General features: G+C 42.8%; 1 protein-coding gene across 1 annotated transcript in view; it reads right to left on the reverse strand.

Annotated features, from left to right (window-relative positions):
* Nucleotides 1-15,889: 15,889 nt before the first annotated feature.
* The window catches only part of LOC147452916 (LEAF RUST 10 DISEASE-RESISTANCE LOCUS RECEPTOR-LIKE PROTEIN KINASE-like 2.1), a 31,907-nt gene continuing 23,665 nt past the window's right edge, over nt 15,890-24,131 (reverse strand). Inside the window, exon 2 of the mRNA XM_086518470.1 lies at nt 15,890-17,512. Within this exon, the coding sequence (XP_086374596.1) occupies nt 16,308-17,512 (1,205 nt within the window). The 3' untranslated portion in view covers nt 15,890-16,307. The remainder of the gene's footprint in view (nt 17,513-24,131) is intronic.

The raw sequence follows: 24,131 nt of genomic DNA on the forward strand, positions 1-24,131 counted from the left end.
TTTTTAAAGACATTTAAAAAAACAGGCACTTTCACCAAAAAATGATTTCTCATCTCAATGCAAAAAAATATATTCAAAGACATGATTTGCCGAAGTAAATCATGTTGATTACATCGGCGATCTTTTTGAAAATTGCAAGAGTTACAAAGTTAAAAGATTAATAGCATAGTTCCATCCATCTCCCAGTCCTCCTCGACCTTCAATTTGTCTTCCATTCTCTTCCCAATCTGCGGACATTCATTACAATAAGCATCCAATGATTGACAAACCATGATGTATTGAAAATGTGGTGGAAGGATTCTCACCTTGTGACCTTGTAAACGAAATTGTGCTTGTTGAAGGGCCGTAAAACCCATAATAACCAAATGTTCTCGCACATTACTAAGAGTCCAATGCTTGTTCACTTGGACTGCCTCCAAAGCATCCTTGGGCATCTTCACTATAATGTCAAAGCCTGCAATAGCACCGTCTACACTCTGTAAGGGAGTCCACACTCCAAGCTTGCACATCCAACGATCATAGTGAAATTGTATGTACAAGGAGGTGCGGGATTTCAAATAGCGCATTTCAATACCTGAAGCTCCAACCTTACAATGGTACCGGTCCCCGTTGTGCATGCCCTCCACAAAACCCCAGTCCTCTTCTAAAAGCCTTCCTAATTCCTCGTAATGCCTATCTTTACATACAAGCATTGTGGTAGTCTCCACAAATCCAAACTCTTTAAAAACGTGCACAAAATAATGAATAGACAAACACCAACTCAAGCCCACAGACCTAGAAGCTTTAGAGTATTTCTAAGAGTTGTGGACATCTATTATCACCTTTTGCTTGAAAGATGCTACCGACCACAAATCTGGCACCGGCCACTCCATACTTAATAAGGAAGTTACTTTGATGGGTTCAAGCGTTCCAAACGCTTGTGTAGAAGTAGGGACAATATAGGAGTGAGAATAGAAAAAAATCCTTCTTTGAACCAGTTTGGTTGGGCAAAAATGTGGGAACATTGTTTCTCCAATATCTGCATGTATAGCATTGAATGTGTCGGAGAGACTATGTAGTGGTTGTTCCTTCACCAACGTGGATGGAAATATGACTATAAATGCATGACAAATCTTAAGTATGAAACCATAATTACATTACACTGTGATTTCACACTTAGCTTTGTATTCTCAAAACATGTACTTACAATGTATTGGAAATTGAGGTAATTGTTGCAATTGCATGGTTGACATTGAGAAAATATGTTGCACAATGGCTACGGTCCCCTTGTCTTTGCGGTTCTTGAAGCCAAGGAGCTTTCCTTTCCAATGAAGATCCAAGTTTGCACGATTCCGCACATGATGAGGGCCAATAGCAGATGGTTGCATGTATAGCCAAGCACCTTTGGTGAGCTCTTGTGGCACCCACTCATCATCTATACCTCTAGTGTTGTGGCATACAAGTGCTGTGACCTCATTATTTGGCCGCCTTTGTGAAGTAGAGTTGGCCATGAGTGAGCAAAGAAAATTAGGAGGAGGAGGAGCAGGACCTTGCTTGTTGCTACAATGTAGGTGGGATAAACTGATATGAGAAGGTGGTTAACCCTTGTGGCAATGGGAGAAGAAGGTGGATAACCCTTGCTTGGCGTGGCAATGGGAGGAGAAGGTGGATAACCCTTGCTTGGTGTGGCAATGGAAGGTGGCAGGGGAGGAGAGAGGAGCTTCCTTGCTGCAGCAATGGAGATGGTGTAGAGAGAGGGAGAGTGTTGGAGTAGAGGATGAGTGTGATGGTTGCAACCAAGGAGAGATTGGAAAAGGTGTTCTAGAGAGAGAAAATAACTTTTTGCCTAAGGACTGCTTTTGGGGAAGCTCTGGATAGTAAGAAAAGATTTTTCAAAGTTTTTTTTTAAAATTGAATTTTAGGGTTTTTGGGTGCACGTTTTGACTTTTTGAGGTCAAAAAATGCTTTTTTGACCATAAAATAGCTTTAGGGGGGTTTTAAAAAGATAAATTTTGAGTTTTAAAAAATTTGAAATTTTGAAATTTTTGGGATTTTTTCAAAACCGGATCAAAAAGAAGGGAAGTTGGAGGTTCCATATGGCCCATCCCCCCCCCCACCCCACCTTCTCACTAGGTAAGAGCCCATTTAAGAAGTGTAAAGCTACATTGTCCCCCTACATTTTTGAGGGCATAGAGTGTGTCTACCACCCTCTTCTCATTGGCTGACCTCTAATTAACCTTAATCCCAAAGGGCCCCTAGAGGGTTCATATTTTTGCTAATGCCTCTCTTCCCTTTCAGAATGACAAGGAGAAGGACTGTGGATCAAATGTTTCCTCTTGGGAGGAGTTGGCAATCGTCTAGACCGCCGTCTTCATGGGGCCACATTTTCAGAGGAACTTAAAGTTTCATTACTTTCTTGCTCTTTGGGTTCCTCCTCTCATATGGGAGAGAGTCTTCTTTTAGGGGTCTCTTCAAGAGGCCTCCTAATATCTCTCTCCTCTTGCAGAGGAAGGGTAATCCCATAAGCATGAAGTTGTTGAGTAATTTCGGCTTGCAAAGCAGGGTTGCCCATAGCTTGCTGCAACCTAGTAACAAGATAATTGACAAACATGGGGGCATCAATATTGCACCTTCATGTGCAAAATCAAAGTTATCAATGTTCATTTTACTCTCTTGGTTATTGTCATCCATGTTAACACAATTTGAGTACTTGCTTAGTGTATGTTTTGGCAATTCAATACCTTAGTGGTTACTCCGCTTAGCCTTTGAAAATTGGCACTTAAGTATCTACACCCACGGCTTAAATGGTGGGTCTAATATTGCACAGTCTCCAAGGGCTAGCTCCTTTTGGACTTCTTATGGCTCAATAATGGTAAATCCATAGCCAAGTTGAAAAAGACTCCATTATTAAGACCAAAGCTCTCGAGGTGTGCACCATAATCCACATAGTGGGCTAAACAAAACCGATAATAGATCCCAGCCCCACTTACCCTAATATAATTAACAAAATTAATTCTTTATAGGCTACTTAAGGACCTCTCTTCTTAACTAAGCAAGAAAAGAGAAACCAAATGCTCTCATACCAATGTAATGGAAATGGCCAATGAACTTTGAGAGTAGCGGAATTAGGAAATTAGATAAAGCACTTTTGTGAGATTACTTTGTGAGCATAGAGGGTGAAATTAATTGATGGTAGAAACATAAACATGGTACTTAGTTAAATTGGCATGAATAATACTTTTGCAAGAGAGAGAGTTTAGAGAACATGACAACAGTTGAGGGCTAGATTTATGTGGAACCGGTCCCCCCTCTAATAGGCATTTGTATTATAGTTTCTTCCGTCAAGAGATACTTTGTACAATACAATCTTTGTGTTCCTTGTCACGTAGGTGATGCAATGAAGATGGAAATATTCATGCACCACGAGCATAACATGAACTATCCCAAACCTCATTCCCAAGACCTTAAACACCTTCGAAGGTGGAGAGAGCTAGTGGGGAATGAGGGTAGGGAAGAGGAAGAAGAAACATTCCATAGGAGAAAGAATTAGGTCCTCAGTTATCATCACTCTCCTTGCTAGCATACATAATAGCATAGTAAAATGAAGATGGAGAAGATGGCAAGCTTAAGCATTGAATCATGGCTCTTGGTTGGATTTGCATTCCATAGCCAAGACTGTCGGTGTAGGCTCTCAACTTTTCTACTAGCTTGGAGAAGGAGATGGATTTCATGCACTTTGCACTTCACACAATGAGAGTGTGTGTGAATGTGTGTGGGAGAGTATACCCCTTAAGCATGCCCCCTACTTGCTTTCGCCAACCCCCTCTTCTAGCACAAGCTTGAAGCCTATTGGACATTCCCAGGCCTAGCCAATCACCTACAAGAAGCATATCAAGCAACAAGGGTAGTCTTGGGACAAGTGTCTCCATTTTCCCTTTGAGAGAGAGGACTTGATAAATGCAAAAACGATTAATTAATTCTACTTAATATGCATTGGACCCCTTGGAGGCCAACCAATAGGCTTTGGACACTCCTTGAGGATAACCTAGCTAGGGGCTTGACATGTGTCCTACTTGCCTCTTGAGCAAGGGGTGCCCCTTGGGAGAGAGAGATTGGTCAAGCAACCACCCTCCCTACTTGCATGGCTCGCCCCCTCCTTCTAGGGATATGCATTGACTTTTGTGACACCTCAAGCCCCTCAACTTTAGGCCCAGGTCTCACCACAAGCTCGACCCTTAAGCCCCTCAAGCTTGGGCTGGGTTCCCACCTCAAGTACAACCCTAGCATCTCAAGCATGACAATCACCTCAAGCATCTCAATCATCAAGTACTTCAATCATCTCATTCATCAGGCACGACAAGCACCTCAAGCTTGGGCTGAGTTCCCACTTCAAACACAGTCCTAGCTTACCCAAGGTCAAAGGACTTTTAACACGAAGTATTGGAGGTCTTCAATGAAGCTAACCCTAAGGTATTTATGCTCCATTGGTTAGCCTTACTCTTTGACAGACCATCTCTCATTTGGACCCCTTTGCCATTGGCCATGTGTTGAGATAGATCGGTAAGCACATGTATATATTCTAGCTCTTGTTCCCGTTTATTCTTCGACATTAAATGATCAGTTTAATATGATAAAATCATTTGGGTTGGTTAGATATTAGATTTTATGACATTACCTCTCTCTTAAAATCATTGTCCTTGATTATGAGGTAGAAGAGATAAAGCCTTAGTCATTCGTCAGTGTTGCTTAGCGGGTAGAGGATTCATTTTTACCCTATGACATCTTTCCAAGATGGATGAGTAATCCATTTGGTACTTGGGAGACATAGCTTCCACAAGCATGTCTGCTCTTTAGTCCCTTTCATTCTCCCAAGTAGAGTGACAAAGTCTACTTGGTGTTTCAGAGACGTCGTCATCACAAACATGATTCTAAGCGCGCATACTATTTAAATTTGTGCACAATAAAAAGAGAACTAGTCTTATAAGACAAAAACAGTGGTCATGTAAAATCAATTTGTACATTGTCTTACTCTAATGTGGCATGGTAAGCATTGACAAGGTTCATACTATCCTTAAGGTGTATTCCTTGCATCCATCTAGCATCTTCAAAAAGATAATTTTTGAACTTAATAAGATACCATCTGATAAACTTACCATGTCGTAGTACCTTGTCTTCATGCCAAAGGATACCTTCGGGTTGTAGCACCTCTTCTTGGTCTTCAATTTCGGGAGGGTCTTCAATAATTAGTTCACTTGGTGTCTCTCCTTGTAGGGCTTAAGTAGGCTCACAGGAAAAACATTGTGTATGAGCCAATGGTTGGGTAACTTGAGTTGATAAGCCATCTCATTGATGGGCTTCAAGATTTGGATAGGGCCATAGTATCTTTTTGTTGGAATTAGGGTTGCAAAGAAACACACACAGCTTGAAGAAGACGAAGGAAGCTCAAGGCACACAACTGAGAGTGTATTACTTAGTGTACAATGGAAATATACATAGTCCTAGAGTGATGCGTGTATATACAATGCGCGGGGGAAAAAAAATCCTAAAGAGGGAAAAAATTCCTTGGTGGTCCTAGTGTGTTCACACACATCACTACCACATGTATATGGTAGCATAATCCCCCCAGAGTGATGCGGTGAACGAGAGCTGGCACATGAGTAAAGGGAAATTCCATGCCCTGAGGACATGATCAGTCCACAAAGGGGAGTAAGCCCAAATCTTTGCAAAAAGCTTCGAGCTTCTCACAAGACAATGCCTTTGTGAAAAGATCTGCAAGGTTGTCCTTTGTTGGCACATAAGCCAAGCTGATCTCTCCTGCTGAGAGCCTCTCCTTGACATAGTGGTCATACACCTCAATGTGCTTTGTGTGAGCATGAAAAATTGGGTTCCTCGCAACTGCCAATGCACTCTGCCTGTCAGCATAGATAGTGTTGGCAGTATCCTGTCCAACACCCAAATCATCCATAAGGCGTCTAAGCCATACACACTCAACCGTAGTTGTGAAGACTGCCATGTACTTACCTTCACAACTCAAAGTGGCCATAGTAGGTTGCTTCTTGCTCAACCATGATATACATGAACTGCCAAGCATGAAATAAAAACCACTTGTGGACACTCGCGTGTCAAAACAACCAGCCCAATCTGAGTCTGAAAAAGCATGTAAGTGTGGCGGCAATCATCCCCTTTTGGGATAAAACAAGCCAAGATGTAAAGTGCCACTAAGGTAGCAGAAAATCCTCTTCACAGCCTGCCAATGCTTAGACCCTGGGCTATGCATAAATTTGATGACCTGTGAGACTGCAAACTGAATGTTCGGCCTCGTGTTGCATGCATAAATGAGGCATCCAATAGAAGTTTGGTAAAGAGTGACATCTATAGGATCGCCAGCATCATGAAGACTCAATCTTAAACCTATTTCCATGGGAGTGGCAATAGGTCCTAGCAAAAGTCTGGTAAGGCATTAAGAACAGTGTGCACAAGGGAACTGTCTGAAATGAATTCACCTGCAGAAATAAGTTGCTCATTGATATCCTTGACACTAGCAAGGAAAATGTCCATATCTTCTTCCTCATGCATAATCTTTGATTCCAGCTCTTTACGCAGCAAAGCAATTTTAGCCTCATTGCGGCTTGTATAAAGACCTCTAGAATATCCCAAGCCTCTTTTGCAGATTTCGTTGAACGAATGTGAGGAGTAATGGTGCACTTCATAGAAAACACAATCAATGCATGAGCCTACGCATCCTTTACATCCTCCCAATGAGCTTGTTCTGCCATAGGCAAAACAACTCTAATAGGAGCAATCCTTGTAGCAAGATCTGCAACATCCTCAACATCACCTACATCCTCAGAACCAGAGCGTACATCAATGCCCTGCGCAATATTCCAGACGCCCTTTGACATAAGAACATGTTGTATCATGTAAGCCCACATAGGGTAATTGTCCCCATCCAACCTATCCTCAACAGCAAACATCTTGAACACCTCTACGTTGTTGTCAGCCATGGAAAATGTTTGCACTTGATGTGAAAACTGTTCGAAGTGAGGAGAAATTGAGTGAGACTAGCACATGCTATATAGCACAACCTGCAGTAGACTATATAGGACTTATTATGCAGAAAACGGCACTGACAGAAATTTTTCATCAAATGAAGAAATTGCCTGTGCAGACGTGCCTGTAGTGGAAACAGAGGCCAAAATGAGTCCGAATAAAAAATTTGAGCAGACTGAGCGCTATGAGCTCTCCTGAAATTTTTGTCGACCTGCGAACGCTCGCCAAAGCTCACTGAAATCGAAGAAAGTGAGTAAGCGTGTGCTGGAGCTACTGGCGACTAAGCCCGGGAGGATGCAACCTGATATGATACCAATTGTTGGAATTAGGGTTGCAGAGAAATGCCCACACAGCTTGGAGAAGATGAAGGAAGCTCAAGGCAGACAACTGAGAGTGTGTTACGTAGTGTGCGATGTAAAGATAGATAGCCCTAGAGTGATGGTCGTATATACAATGCACGTGGAAGAAAACCTCCTAAAGAGCGAAAAAATGCCCCGACGGTCCTAGTGTGTTCACACACATCACTACCACATGTATATGGTAACACTTGCTGCTAGTTTAGCATAATACTTTTGATGGCCCAGAGGATTTTTGCTCGTCGTTTGCCTCAATCGAGCCTTGGGAAACATAAGTAAGACCCAATCATTTTCTTTGAACGTTAAGGCCCTTTTGTGCTTGTTAATAGTAGCACCTTTTTTCCTTTGTTGAGAGATGGATATAGCCTCCTTAATCTTTTGAAAAGATTCTTGTAGATCACGGCTATACTCATCAGCATCGAAGATCTTCCCATGTAATTTGAGTTGCAAGGGATTTTTAGGTCTTCCCTCAATGATTTCGAAAGGTGTTTTTCCTGTAGATGTATGTACAGTATTATTGTACGCATACTCTACAAGAGGTAAGTACTTTTTTCATTCTGAGCATTGATCTACTTTAGTAGATCGAGTATCGTACTATTAGCTATCTCACTTTGGCCATCCATTTGTGGGTGATAGGCCGAAAATAAATTCAATCTCGTTCCTAGATTTTCAAAGAGATCTTTCCAAAAATTACTAGTCATTCTAGGATCTTTATCTGACATGATGGATGTTGGTAATCCATGGTGTTTGAAAATCTATGATATGAACAGAGTTGCTATTGATTGTGCCTTAATAGTTTTTTTGATAGGAATAAAGTGTGCTTGCTTGCTAAATCTATCGACTATTGTTCATATTCTCGTATTCCCATGGATAGACTTGGGTAATCCAAAGATGAAATCCATGGATATACTCTCCCACGATGAATTTGGGAAAGGCAATGGCTGGAGTAATCCAGGTTGCTTCCCTCTATCATACTTGGTCTTTTGGCATACTAAACATTGTGAAACATACTCTTGTATGACCACTTTCATGGTAGGCCAATAGAAGTATGTTTCTACTCCTCGGAGAGTAGGTTGAATGCCTCTATGCCCCGCATAGGGAGGAGCATGGGATTCATACATGACTTTCTCACGAAGGGAGTGTGTAACACATAGCCTATTGCCATGGAGAAGATAACCATTCTGCAAGGTGAATGATTCCTCTTTCTTCCCCAAAGCAAGGGCTGGAATTATGTCTCTAAAGTCAGAGTCAGTAGCATACTCATCTATCATAGAAGATAGATCATCGTAAGTTGCTATAGACACCACATTAACTTTTGGTCTTTGTGAAAGTGCATTGGCCACTTGGTTGTGCTTACTAGCAATGTGAGCAATATGGAAATTAAATTGCAAGAAAATTTGGCCACCTCATTTGTTTATCGAAAAGCTTGGTTTATGTCTTAAAGTACTTGAGACTTTGGTGGTCGGTTCGTAGAATAAACGGAGTCCCTAATAAATAGTGCTTCCATGTGTCTAGGGCTTGTAGAACAACTAAAGCTCTTTCTCATAAATACCTAAGATGCGTTCATCTATATTGAGCCTTCGGCTCTCATATGCTATGGTATGCCCTTCTTGAAGCAGTACTGCTCCAAGGAAATCACCACACGCATCACATTGGACCTAAATGGCTTTGAGAGATCCGGAAGCACAAGGACTGGTTGGGAGATAAGCTTCTCTTTGAGCATGTCAAAAGGATTTTCTTCCTTAGCAGTCCATGAATACTTAACGTTCTTCTTTGTTAAGTCATGTAATGGTCCTGCTATTTGAGAAAATTTAGATATGAAGCATCTATAGTATGCACACATACCAATAAAGCTTCTTAGCTCATGTAGATTCCATGGATTAGGCCATGCTTTTATTACCTCTAACTTCGATGGATCCATCCAAATACCATCTTGAGAGATAATATGACCTAAGTATTGAATCTCTTGAAGGAAAAATTTTCTTTTCTTTTGGTTGAGAAAAAGCTTGTTCTCCCTCAATGCTTGAAAAATCACTTGGAGATGTTGCTTGTGTTCCTCCAAGTCTAACTCTTCTTGATTCCTACCATTTACATTTGATGAAACATTGGGACCTTTTAGGGACTCTTTACAAAAAACATGTACGCAGAAACTAAGATCTTCATTGATTTTATCAAAAGCAGGTGAATTTACAAGTGGTATAGGACGACCAAACTCAGTAGCATCTATATACATGTTCTTTCCCCTGTAGGTGAAGTAGATTCTCCTTTCAGGGGACTTCATGTTGGCAGCCATGCGGTTGAGCCATGGTGCCCCTAGGATAGCATCCGAAAAAGACTTCTTTGTCGACATAGCTTTGGACATGGAGCATCCACTTCCCAATCAAGGGAGCAACGGAGACTCGTTGTCCCTTGAATTTAGTATCGGCAATTACAACGACATCTCCCATCTTGAAAGCTTGAATTACTAGCTTGGTGGCCAACTCCGTTGATATGAAGTTGTGAGTAGAGCCAGGGTCAAACAACATGAAGGCAACATGCTCCCTTACCTTTCCCCAAGCATATGAGAGAGGTGATCCTTTGCAATGAGCATCCTCTTTTGGAGCTCGATGGTGGAAGCTCTAAGAGTCTCATAGCGAGCATTTTTCTTGGAGCAAGAATGATAGCCATGTTCTTGCTCCTCACACTTAAAACATTTATGGTCCTTGCAAAAAATCTTCAAGCTCTTCAGGAGAAAGTTTGTTTTTACCTTTGTAAACTCCATTCTCCTTGGACCGATTGTTGTTGTTGTTGTTGTTGGAATTTCCTTGGGATGAATTTTCGTCATTGATTTTTTCCTTTGCATCATTTTTGTCTTTGTTTTTCATGGGCTTGACATTCAGTCTAGCCCCTTCTTAAAAATGGACGTGCAAAGCAACCATGGTGTGATGGATTACTTCGGTGATAGAACCAGGCTGTTGAGAGTTGACGTATTCGGCCATCTCTTTACGTAATCCCACATATAATTGTTGCTTTTGCTCGACAAAGTCTATCTTTTGAAGACAGTAGCCTTGAGATGCAAATCCCAAAAGTTGTCTACATATTTGTGGATAGACTCACGAGAGAGAAGCCTCAAATTGTGCCATTCGATGAGCACTATTTCCTTTGCATCGTTTGCAAGGAATTACTTCATGATGGAAACTCGTAGAGTTTTACATGTCTTTGGGGCTAGCCCACCATTGACGAGCCAATTTTTGGAAGTGCATAGCTACATGGTATACCATAGAGGACTTCGTGAAGTCCTCGCCTCCAAAGGCCGCATCAAATTGTTGGATGAAGGCCAACACTTTGTCGGTGGCACCAAAGATGCCATCATAGGTGAGAAAAGAGATACTCTTTCCTCCCTCTTTGAACTTCTTGACCTTTTGTGACATTTTCCATGCACGGTATGATTTGCGATTGCCTCCCCTCTTGTATTCTCTAGGAGCATAGCCATTAGAAAATTTCGGAGGTCATTTGGAGGGCCTTGTAAGAAATTGTATTTCTCTCTCTAGAAACTTTTTTTAAAATGCACTTGCACCTTGTGAGTACGTCCAAAAGGACAACTAGACACTTTAAAAAGTAGATTTATATTCCCAATCGTCCTTGAAAACGGTCACTTTTTTATTTAATGTGAGCGTCTTTTTCAGGAGGCAAGTGCGACGCATTCAAGGCAGCTTATGTTATCACTGAAAGTTGAAAAGTTACAAACTGTCAAATAGTGATAGATTTTGAGGCTTTTGACACCACCAATGCATCCGAAACGCCAAAATACCCTAAAAACGAATGTCTACTTGTCTCATTCCGACATCCGGAGAGGCAAAAAATGTCAAAAAACCCCAAAAAATGGGCTTTTTACTTAAGGCGCGCGAGGAGGCATTCTAAAATGCTAGAATGCCCCTCTGCGCGCCGTTAGTACAAAGCTCCTTTTCGTGATTTTTGGACAATTATCTTTCAAAAAAGCCTACCCATGTTTCTCTATTGCACTTTTGCACCATGCTCTCTATGTCTCTCTCTCTCTCTCTCTCTCTCTCTCTCTCTCTCTTTCTCCCTCTCCCTCTCCCTCTCCTTTCTATAGCTTAGCATATTTAAAGAGAGAGAGAGTGAGAGACTCCCATTACTAACGGCGCGCGTGGAGCATGTTTTGACCTCAAAAACCACCTCCTCGTGCCGTTAGTATAAGGTAACAGAAAGACTCTCTCTCTCTCTCTCTTTCCCCCGCCTTACTTCCTCTCTCTATAACACTCACACATACACACATAAACACATACACTGGTGGATGCACAATACTAAAGGCGCGCATAGAGACATGCACACCGGTTGTGCCTCTCTACGCACGCCTATAGTATAGAGAGAGAGAGAGAGAGGAGAGAGAGAGAGAGAGGGGCTCTTTGTGTTTGTGTGTGTGTGTGTGTGTGTATGTTATATTTGTGTGTCTGTGTGTTTGTGAGTGTGTGTCTCTGTGTGTGTCTGTCTGTGTGTGTGTGTATGTTATATTTGTGTCTCTGTGTGTTTGTGTGTATGTTATATTTGTCTGTCTGTCTGTGTGTGTGTGTGTGTGATCAAAATGCACTTTGTAGAATTGTAACAATGGGTGTGCGTGCTAAGATGATGAAGAAAAAACCTATATGATAGATGGAGGCCTTTTTAGATATTTTTTGACATTTTCCTCTCAAAAAGCTCTCTAAAAGAGGAAAAAAGGGGCTTTTTACTAACGGCGCGCGATGAGGCATTCCAAAATTTTGGAATGCCCCCTCGCGCGCCATTAGTAAAATGTTCTTTTAGGGGTTTTTGACATTCTTTGCCTCTTTGGATGTCGGAGCTAGGCAAGGACATTCATTTTTAGGATATTTGGGCGTTCCGGACGCATTGACAGTATCAAAAGTTTCAAAATCTTCCACCACTTGATAGTTTTGTAACTTTTTGAATTCTAGTGATGACGTAAGCCGTATCAAATGCACCGCATCTACCTTTTGAAAAAGGTGCTCGCATTAAATGAAAGAGAGTGATCGTCTTCAAGGACCACTAGATTATTAAATGAGAAGAGGGACACCTTTTATATTTTTGTTAATATCAAACTATTTTTCTACGTAACGTAGGCTCTTCTCTCATTGGAGGAGCTTATTTTCCTCTCTCTTCCAAAAGGCCCTCCAAAAGACCTCCAAAATCTCCTAATGCATAGCTTTCGTCAAAAGAGGAGGAAGGTGAAGAAGAAGGAGAAGAGGTGACATATTTCTTGCCCTTTTCTTCCTTTGTTTCCTCTCTTTCTTTTTGGAGTGACAAGGAGAAGGACTATGGGTTGAATGTTTCCTCTTGGGAAGAGTTGGGATTACCTAGACCGTCGTCCTCGTGGAGCCACATCTTTGAAAGAACTTATAGTTTCATTACTTTCTTGCTCTTTGGATTCCTCCTCCCATATGGAAGAGAGTTGGGGGTCTCTTCAAGAGGCCTCCTAAGCTCTCTCTCTTCTTGGAGAGGAAGGGTAATACCATAAGCGCAAAGATGTTGAGTAACTTTGGCTTGCAAAGCAGGATTGCCCATAGCTTGCTGCAACCTAGTATCAAGATAATTGACAAACATGGGGACATCATCATTAGTACCTTCATGTGAAAAATCAAATTTATAAATGTTCGTTTACCCTCTTGGTTATTGTCAGCCATGTTAACAAAAAATTTGAGTACTTGCTTAGTGTAGGTTTTGGCAATTCAAAAGCTTATCCTTTGAAAATCGGCACTAAAGTATCTACACCCACAGCTCAAATTGGTTATTTATAGAGAGTAGCGGAGTGGGTCTAATATTGCAGAGTTTCCAAGGGCTAGCTCCCTTCGAACTTCTTATGGCTCAATAGGGGTAAATCCATAGGCAAGTCGAAAAAGACTGCATTATTAAGACCAAAGCTCTCGAGGTGTGCACCATATCCCACATAGTGGGCTCAACAAAACCGATAATAGATCCCAATACCACTTACCCTACTACAATTAACAAAATCAACCATTTATAAGCTACTTAAGGACCTCTCTTCTTAAGCAAGAAAAGAGAAACCAAATGCTCTGATACCAATGTAATGGAAATGGCCTATGAACTTTGAGAGTAGCGGAATTAGAAAATTGGATAAAGCACTTTTGTGAGATTACTTTGTGAGCATGGAGGGTGAACTTAATTGATGGTAGAACATAAACATGGTACTTAGTTAACTTGGCATGAACAATACTTTTGCAAGAGAGAGAGCTTAGACAACATGACAACAGTTGAGGACTCGATTTATGTGGAACCGGTCCCCCTTCCAATAGGCATTTGTATTATAGTTTCTCCCGTCAAGAGATACTTTGTACAATACAATCTTTGTGTTTCTTGTCACTTAGGTGATGCAATGAAGATGGAAAGATTCATGCACCACAAGCATAACATAAACTTTGCAAAAAACATTAACTATCCCAAACCTCATTCCCAAGACCTTAAACACCTTCGAAGGTGGAGAGAGCTAGCGCGGAATGAGGGTAGGGAAGAGGAAGAAGAAACATTTCATAGGAGAAAGGATTAGCTCCTCACTTATCATCACTCTCCTTGCTAGCATACATAATAGCATAGTAAAATGAAGATGGAGAAGATGGAAAGCTTAAGCATTGAATCATGGCTCTTGGTTAGATTTGTATTCCATAGCCAAGAGTGTTTGTGTAGGCTCTCAACTTATCTACTAGCTTTGAGAAGGAGATGGAGCTCATGCACTTTGCAATTAACACAATGAGAGTGTGTGAGTGTGTGTGGGAGACTATACCCCCCAAGCATGCCCCCTACTTGCTTTGGCCGACCCCCTTTTCTAGCACAAGCTTGAAGCTCATTGGATCTTCCCAGGCCTAGCCAATCACCTACAAGGAGCATATCAAGCAACAAGGGTAGGCTTGTGGAAAGTGTCTCTGTTTCTCCTTTGAGAGAGAGGACTTGATAAATGCAAAAAAAAATTAATTAATCTACTTAATTAACATTGGACCCTTGGAAGGCCAACCAATAGGCTTTGGACACTCCTTGAGGGTAACCTAGCTAGTGGCTTGACATTTGTCCTGGTGCCCTTTGGGAGAGAGAGTGGTCAAGCAACCACCCTCCCTACGTGCGTGGCTCTCCCCCTCCTTGTAGGGATATGCATTGACTTTTGTGACACCTCAAGCCCCTCAACCTTGGGCCAAGTTCTCAACACAAGCTCGGTCCTTAAGCCCCTCAAGCTTGGGTTGGGTTCCCATCTCAAGTACAACCCTAGCATCTCAAGCATGACAAGCACCTCAAGCATCTCAATCATCAAGTACTTCAAGCATCTCAGTTATCAGGCACTACAAGCACCTCAAGCTTGGGCCGGGTTTCCACCTCAAGCACAACCCTAGCTTACCTAAGGTCAAAGGACAATTTATACCTAAGTAGGGTGCATGGAATAATCCATGGTAACTACTTATATATGTGCTTGACATTTTTGCAACTCGTGTGAAAAGAAAAACATTGCGACTAGAATCAAATGTAGATATTTATGTGGGTAGAATATGCAACATTTGTGAATTCAATCAACAACCACACAAACATTTAGCTCATATAAATTTGCATCTTAGTATGTTGCAATCCATTACTTAAAATGATGTTATTTGATGGTTATCCAAGCGAGTATGCAACCAACATTTGATGATTTATGTCATATCCCAAAAACTGTACATGTTGAAATTCTTATTTCTTGTTTATCTAAACAAATACCTTATATGGACACACTTCGGGAATCTAAGCACATAGTTTCATTGGTTTTTCATAGCAATGTTTGTTTTTCAATAAATTGTGTCCCATAAATTTTTTTAAATGAGCTGAAATTACAAAATGCCTATGAGTTTAAAACCTTGAAAAAGGCTTAGTTAAATGCCTGAGTTTAAAACCTTGAAAAAGGCTTAGTTAGTGGATTTTGACCTGCACATATATCATAGACCTTTTGCCCCATGACCTTCTCATGTCAACGAAAGAAGCTTTGAAAGACCAAAATGTTCCTCTTTCAACATTTTCAACATTTTTATTTTTTATTATAATAAATATGTGATCTAAGAACTAAGTTATGAAACTCGAATTCTTGTCGTGAAATCTATGCAAAATCTTATTTTGATGAGAAGTTACTTTACTAAACTTTTATGATTTTTTCAACTTAAAGCAAGACACTATGTTTTTCCATCTAGGTCATGTGCTCGAGCTTTCATCCGTTAGCTTCCTTGAAATTTCCTAAATACAAGGAAAAATGTTGATATTTGTAGCTCTACTACTTTTAAGGAGGTTGCCCGCTTGATATTCCTAAACTCTTTTGCATGGTGGACATTTTAAATCTCACTCCAAGAGACGGTGAAGAATGGGAGACAATTGATTAGCCTAGAATCGATACAACCGAGTTTTGGCATAAGTGATCTTCCTTTGCTTTATTGCTGATGATAAATGGAGCACAGCGATGGTTTTGCTTGTCCTATGCGATTATGGAATCCGGATGCATCTCATAGAAGATTCAAACACAACAAGATTTAGAAATTTTCTCATGTAGGAAAAGGGAGCCTTTTCAATGTTTTTCATACAATGCATAACATCATGAGCTTCTCAGAGGGAGGCACGGCATACCTAGCTAGGTACGATTGGGGGCAAGGGACCGATGATTCGTACCTAGCTAGGTATGTCGTGCCTCCCTTGCAAAAGCTCATAATGTTAAGTCAAAATGTGGGAATTATTGTGAGAATTGTTCAAAACCTTTTGTGAAAGGACAGCTAGGCCGCTTAGAATATGATACAAGGTACTCTAGAAATGTTTCGTGACTCTTAACCAGCACTCTTGATTGTAAGAAATGATGCGTCTTTTGACCACCAACTCAGTTGACATACTGGGCAGCTAGAAGATCAGTCAGTCGTCTCACCGGCCACTCACTGGAGTAATGGCAAGGCCTTGGTGATTGCTATGACACGATTGTGGACGAGAGAGACTGAGTAGGATGGAGGCAATTGCTGGTCGGGGAGGATTTTCATCAATTGCGATTTTTCCCTCGAGGTACAGCACAACCTCGCTCATGTGAGGCCTATTCATGGGACGGTCTTGAATGCACCAGAGGGCCACAAATAAAGCTGTCCGGACCTGCTGCCACTCCTCCATGGTGTTTGAAATTGGAAGCTCATCGTCGGCTGGCATGGTGATACCCAGTTTAACGTCAATAATAGACTGTATATCACCATTGATTGCTGCTTCAAAAGCCTCTTCGGGAAAGCAGGAACCATTCTTAAAATTTTGGTGCCCACTGATCAGCTCCAGTAACACCATGCCATAGCTGTAAACATCAGCTTTTGTACTTATCTGGCCCTCGCCTGCCATCCAAAATTCCGGTGCAATGTAGCCTGGCGTGCCTGTGGCCAAGGTTGCAGCTGGAGACTCATCTCTGGCCATTAGCTTGGCGAGCCCAAAGTCTGCAATCTTGGGACATAATTGCTGATCCAAAAGTATGTTTTGCGGTTTAATGTCACGATGTATGATCCGATGCCTGCACTCCTCATGCAAGTAGCCTAGTCCCTTTGCAATGCCCAATGCAATGTCGTACCTTTGCTGCCAGTACAAGAACATGAATGGATCGTTTTCGTGCTTGAACAGCCATCTATCAAGAGAGCCATTGTTCACATATTCATAAACCAGAATCCTACGCTGTTCTTCCATGCAAAAGCCGAGCAACCTCACAACATGTACATGATGAATCCTTCCTATTGTAGCCACCTCAGTCAGAAAATGTTTCTTTCTGTGCTCTGAGGCCACCGCCACAACTTTGACAGCAATGTGCACGCCAGCTGTCAGCGATCCCTTGTATACGACACCAAAGCCCCCTTCACCTAAAGTATTGATGAAGTTGTCTGTTGCAGATACAAGGGAGGAGTATGACATCTCAATTGGACGCTCTGTGAGGTTATCAAGATCCCGGTATGGAAATGGATGCTTGGATGTGATAACTTCTTCCGGTTTCTTCAATAATTTTGCCTTGACAATCCAGCAGAGGGTAAGAATGATCAACAAAGCACTCACGACTGTTAGTCCAACTGCAATCCCAATTCTATTGCACGAAAGCACACCCAAACAACCTACAGTTCAGTAAAAAAACTTTGAATTGTAGTTCAATAACAAGAATTAGCACACGATTGAAGCTAGTTTACCTGTGTAGTGTGTGTCTCTCAAAGCTGCCAAAATGAAGAGTGTATATATACATAGCCACATGACTAATAAAAAGAATATCTATAGCCAAAAAGACTAATAGACAATATATCTTTAGTCAAAGAATTCCAAGATACTACTTAAAACCTCACAATACGGTCTCTTGGAGGACACAATGTATCTCTGCATAGCCAAGGCACTAATTGACACTCCCACCTCCACAGGGGATCGACTGCTCATGATGCTTGGGAAGGAAATCCCTCACTTTAGCCACCTTGCTAGGACAAGAAATTACCATTACACCAACACTCGTGACTAGGTGGAGGTGGCAGCTTTAAAGTAAAAAGTAATCCCATTGCACACATGGTTCATACCATGTTTGTGCATAGTTCCCATGCATCACGATCACACCATGATCACATATATACAGTGCACATCATGATCACAGTAGTGAATAGATGAATGCCGCTTGAACCTTTTGACATGGACCATTGATACCCTATAGTGAAAAAAATGTGTTTCCATTTCTCTTCCACCATTTGCCCGGCCCCAACACAATTAGTTGCATTGTCCATGCATACCTGCACAACATTGGAGGGTCCTACCCCAATAATCACATCCTTAAGCTGCTTGAAAATAAATTCTGATGTCTTTGTCTCCCCAGATGTGTCCACAGATTTCAAAAACACAGAACCATGTATAGAGCATGCAAGAAAGTTAATGATAGACCTGTGTCTAGTGTCAGACCATCCATCACATACAATTGTGCATCCATGTTTCGTCCATTTCTCGCGCACACCCATGATCTCATGACCAATGCATTTGACCTCATCATTTAACTCTATGGTACGCAAAGCATTGTATGTGGGAGGCACATTAGATGGACCAACTTGTCCAATTGCCTTCACCATTTCCAAAACGAAAGGACTCCGCACTTTCCATTTAGGAATGTCCTCTGCATTAAAAAACCTGCGCAAGGCATCTACTTGCTTGCGTGCTTGCAAGCTAAATGCACTTGCCAAAGGCCCTTGTGCAACCTTCCTCTTCTTACTTGAGGACCCCACATTTGATTTGGAAGCCGAAGTCCCAGTGGCACTTACATGTGCACTCCCTAATGCATGTGTACTCATTGAGTCTGAGGCACCTCCTTGAGATAGAGAGGCATTACCTCCAAAATCATCCACCAAGGCATCTACATATGCATTTGGGTCCTTCCCAACATTCTTTGCATCTACATGCAATCTTTGACCACCTCCTTGACGACCTCTGGCACACTCTCACATGGGCCTACACCATGGCCAGAGATGGACAATAAATGTGCATGAATACGAGAGGGACCTCCGTCTCAAGTATGCCCACAATACTTGCATTTACATGTAAATTGCCCTTTCTTTTAAGGCTTCAATTGTTCTACATACTACCATTCGGGATGCTTAACTCGGCCCATCTGCACAGTGCAAAGTTCAAACTTCAAACCTTGACAAAGTGGAGGCCTCGGGAGCAGCCCACGGGTAAAAGCAGAGCGTAGGTGAAGATGGTGAACCACGGGAGAGAGTGTGTGGATAGGGCTCATGGGCTCAAGCCCACAATGGCCTCAATCGGGTCACGGGTGTGCAGAAAAGAGAGATGCCTGACAGCATGAGTGAGGACCTGATTTACCTCATTCCTAAGGAGGGTGGCTCCTTGGATGAGATTTGATAGTGGCGACCCATCACCATCCTCAACTCATCCTACAAAATTCTTGCAAGGCTCTGAGTTTGAGGATTCAACCACTTCTAGAGAGCATTATACATGGGACATAGACAAGTTTTGTCAAGGAGCGTAGTATCCTTGACAACATTTTTACTTTTTGGGAGGCTTCTGCCCTCGCTCGGCTCCGTGGTGAGGATCTGGTGATTCTTCTCCTTGATTTTGAGAAGGCCTACGATAGAGTTGACTTAGACTTTTTGGAGGGCACTCTACACAAGATGGGCTTCTCAGATTATTGGATCAAAGGTGTGTCAGCTCTATACAGACGGGCGCACAGTCAGGTACTTTTGTCATGAGGTAGAAGTAATCGTTTCATGCTCATACATTCGGTCAAACAGGGCTTCCCTCTTGCCTCTTTCCTCTTTTTGTTCTATGCCAAGGCGATGAGCAGGTTTTTGGTTTCACAGCACGTTGGTTTACGTGGCTTGGCGCTCCCTATTCGGGGAGATGAGCTATTGGATACTGAGTTTGAGCCTTGTACTTGGATGGCCAGGAGACCAACCTTCACAAGTGTGAGCGGGCTCTTGAGACTTTTTGTTGTGCATCAGGCACACTGATCAACTTGAGAAAGATAGTGGCTTTCTCAGTTGGTAGTGGTCCTACGCCTGATTGGATGCCAGGTGAGGGTTTCAGGTGGATTCCCCCAGGGACTGCAGTTCGATACTTGGGCTGTCAGGTTGGCTTGGACTTGTCTCCCGAGCAGCAGATTCCCCTCCTCCTGTCTATCAAGAGAAAGTTGTTATATTGGAGCTCCGCACAACTTTCTCTCGCAGCCAGAGTTGTAGTGGCCAACCAATGTTGTTGGCTACTATGTGGTACATCACTTCTTGTTGGATCTTTTCGAGTTCTTGCATCCGCCAGATAGAGATGCTAATCAGAAACTTCCTTTGGTCAGGGCGTGACACTCAGATAGGCCGGACCAAAGTGGCATGGCAGGTCATCATTCTTCCTTGTTCTCAAGGAGGGTTAGGGATCATAGACCCAGCACAACACAACACAACAGAGCCCTTCTAGGGAAGTTTATTGTCAGAGGACTTCTTCCAGGAGAGGATCCTTAAAAGGAGTTCTTGCTTCAGTGGCTTAGTGCTAGGGTGCCTCAGACTGGAGGCCCCTGGCGACCTTCGTCTAGATGGATTTTCACGGAGATGCGCAGAGTTGGCTTGAGCAGGAGACTAGAGGACCACTTCGCTGTGACTCTGCTCTGATCTTGGGAGCAACTGCGACGAGGCCTGGAGCAGCATCAGCCTACTTGCACAGAGGAGCACCTAAGACTGCCCCTTGTTTGCAACCCCATGGTTAGCACTCACAGAGGCCACTTGGTTGGTAGTCCACCTCATGTTTCCTGGGGTCCCATGGCAGAGGGTCCAACACGCACTTAGGTGACTGGCTACAGTTTTCAAGCTTATCAGAGGAGCTTCAAGGCATCCAGCTACAGGGCATGAGAGAGGTGCAGAGCATGTGTCAGGACATCTCGGAGGCCTTTACCAGTTGAGTGGCTCACACCTCTCGAGCCAGCAACGCCTAGATGGATGGGGGCCTTCACGCGACGGGAGGTTCTCATGTCAGTTCGAACTTGCTCAGAGACTGTACCCTCCGAGCTACAGGGTGAGGGACGCTTACATCGAGTTACAGTAGAGGCCCCACAGGTGGCAGAGTGCTGTTTTCAGAGGATCCGAGTGGCGGGAATCTGCGGGAGGACTTGTGTCATAGATCCGGACCCAGCGGCTCTTGAGACTGGCCACTGAAGACTGTAGGCTAAGGAGAGTTGTCCACTGGCACGAGTACAGTGGGATCCTGAAGAGTGGCTTTGGAGGGACCCTTTCTCCTCAGCAGCCCATCCAGGTGTCCCTTTCTTTCAGTACACTATTCGACTGGGAAGTCACATACTGACAGCGCAGAGAGAAACTCGTCCTGCTGCAGCACCTCACTGGCAGGAGGAGGGTCTCACAGCTGAGTTCTTGGCAGCTTTTTGGGAGAGGTTGTGGGACTCCAGACAACCGAGGCGAGTCACTTTGTTCCAATGGCTGGTTGCACACCGAGCTTCAGCAGTTGGGAGCTGGCTTGTACATTGTGGTCTCTCGGCCACATGTGTAACTTGTGACTATCTTGTGGAGAGTCAGTGTCACTATCTTTGGGGGACTGTCCTTTGGCACAACAAGTTTGGCTTCGTGTTCTTCGGCTGATGCCAGCTCTTTCCACAGCTCAGTAGTACACTTGGGGGGCAGGTGCTTGGTCCACTCTCACGGACCCCGCACTTCAGTTTGAGCTATCCTGCACCAGCAGGATAGTGATGCAGGGGGATCGACCTACACTCCAACCTGCTACATAGCTTACTCCACAGGAGTGATGCAGTGAGAGAGAGGAGTGTTGGGAGCTCATATGCGGCCTGACACTCTGGTTCATCTTGCGGGCCCGCTGCTTCCTCATCTTCGAGGCTCGCGCTGTACCACCAGCATAGACTGTTCGGGATCTTTAGCTAGAGCTGATCCATACTCTCAGAGGACAGTTCGAGAGACTCCAGGGCAGCTCCGACCGCATGCGGGAGCGCACAGAGGCTTTCCTTCGACTCTGACGCCCTCGGCCTTTTTTCACGATGGTCCAAGGTGTGCTCAGATGGCATTACCGTCCACCTGTGTGGCTTTTCCCTCCTCCCATCTCTTGATTTAGCCTCATTGTACATATGTTGTTTTTTCATTGGGAGAGTCTCCCCATCATGATTGTTGTAGCCCTCTGTTGTAGAGGTGGTTGTAGCCCTATAGGCAGTTTCATGAACTAATGAAGGATCTTTTTTCTCCGAAAAAAGAAAAGGATGCGACATAGCCAAAAGAAGATAAGGCTCTAGATTCAAGGGGGTGCCATAAATATGTGGCAAACCACATTAATGATTGTGACAGAATTTTAACAAAGCTGGAAGAAGTAAACCTTACCTTATCTAAACAAAAGTCAATGTTTGGGGTTGAAGAAATATTGATTGTGGGGCATCTTTGTAGTCCTCATGGCCATCGACCTTGTCCAACTAAAGTGGATGCAATACAAAGGATGAAAGAATCGTGCATAAATATCATGGAGTTGAGAAGATTTTTAGGCGCATGTGTCTTCTATCTCATATGGATTCCACATTATGCACATGTCGCAGATCCTCTTTATTAATTGCTAAGAAAAATCCAAAGGTTCCAATAGAACGATGTATATGTAAACGCTATGAGGAAGTTGAAGCAAATGATGTTGTCTTCACCAACTTTGAGGAAGGTCAACTATGAGTGTGGAAGACCAATGATTGTGACAGTGGACACTCGTCCAACAAGGATAGGATGGGCACTAAGACAAGATAATGAAGAGAAACAAATGTATGCGGTGAGTTTTGGGACCAAGGTTTTAAGCTCTCGCCAAAGAGCATATCCACACGTAAGAAGGGAGTTATGGGTAGTGGTTACAACATTAAGGTGTGACATAGAGTACTTGATTGGAGCATCCATAGTTGTGGAGACTGATTGCTTACCACCTCTAGGGATGATTGCAAGTTGTTCTACTCCTGACATAGCTATGCTTAGGTGAATTGCTTATATAAAGTCCTTGAACCCAGAATTTAGTCACATAGCAGGAGAAGATAATTCAATGGCAGATATGCTTTCAACGGCAAGGTATGAAGATGAGGATGGTATGATTGATGAAGGAGAAAATGTAGGTACAAAATTCTACACAACTTCTCATGCAAAGTGTGATGATATATGCATTGTATCTTCACTTGAGTCCTTCTCAGAGGAGTTTTACAAGGATGAATACTTGCTCATATGTCGCTACCTGAGTATTTTACAAGGACGGGCTGGTTGGACTGAAGCACAATTCAAAAGGATCAGAAAGAAAGCATATGGATACTTTCTTAAGGTATGGCTACTTATGGAAACATCCTAAAAGAAGAGAGACGGGACTCCATTGTGAGTAGTATGTGAAAAGCCTACTCAGCTCAAAATTATCAAAGAGCTTCATGAAAGCCTATATGTTGGGCATCCAGGTGTATGGGCTACTTTTGCCAAAGTGAAAAGACGATATTGGTGGAAAGGCATGTATACGGATGTAGTAGGTTTTGTGGAGTCTTGTGTCAATTGGAAAGAAGGCCTGAAGACATTGAGCTTGCAAAAGCTCGACTTAAAGATGCAAGGTTGAAAAAAAAAGACAGATTTGACAAGAGACATAGGCTCACCAAAAGCCATTGAAGAAGGTGATCGGTGTTGGTGTATGATAGTAGCCTTGAAAACCACGACTCTACAATAAGGAAGCTTGCAAAAAGATGGTTTGACCCTTATGTTGTCAAGCATGTGCATAAAAATGCAACTTAAACCTTGCTTGAGTTGGATGGGACATAAATGAAAATTCCATTGTAGGAAAAAGGGTTAAATTGTTCAAAAGAAGAGGGGATGCTGATCCATTTGATGCACAACATAGTGAAAGGATGACGGGTCTACTATATGCAGATTGAGGGAGAAATCGAACATGTGGTGTCTGACCATGAGTTTTAGTGCATAACAAATACTATTGTGGCACATACCGAAGGTTGTGCAGGTTCAAAGGGGGTGGATGTCGTGCCGTGGCACGTGCACAATGTGAAATAAAAACATTCACTTCACATTTGACACCTTTTGATACATGGAAATAGAAGCAATCATGTACATATTGTGATATATGTTGAAGCGGCTATTGCGATTCTATCATGTACATACTCATCTGGAGAGTCGTGGCCCTCGTGCACCCCTTTGGGGCTCCCAAAATCACCATTAGAAGCAATAAAAAAAAATGCTTCCG

Source organism: Adiantum capillus-veneris, chromosome 8, assembly GCF_014529385.1.
Source record: "Adiantum capillus-veneris isolate H3 chromosome 8, ASM1452938v2, whole genome shotgun sequence".
NCBI classification, from domain to species: Eukaryota; Viridiplantae; Streptophyta; class Polypodiopsida; order Polypodiales; family Pteridaceae; genus Adiantum; species Adiantum capillus-veneris.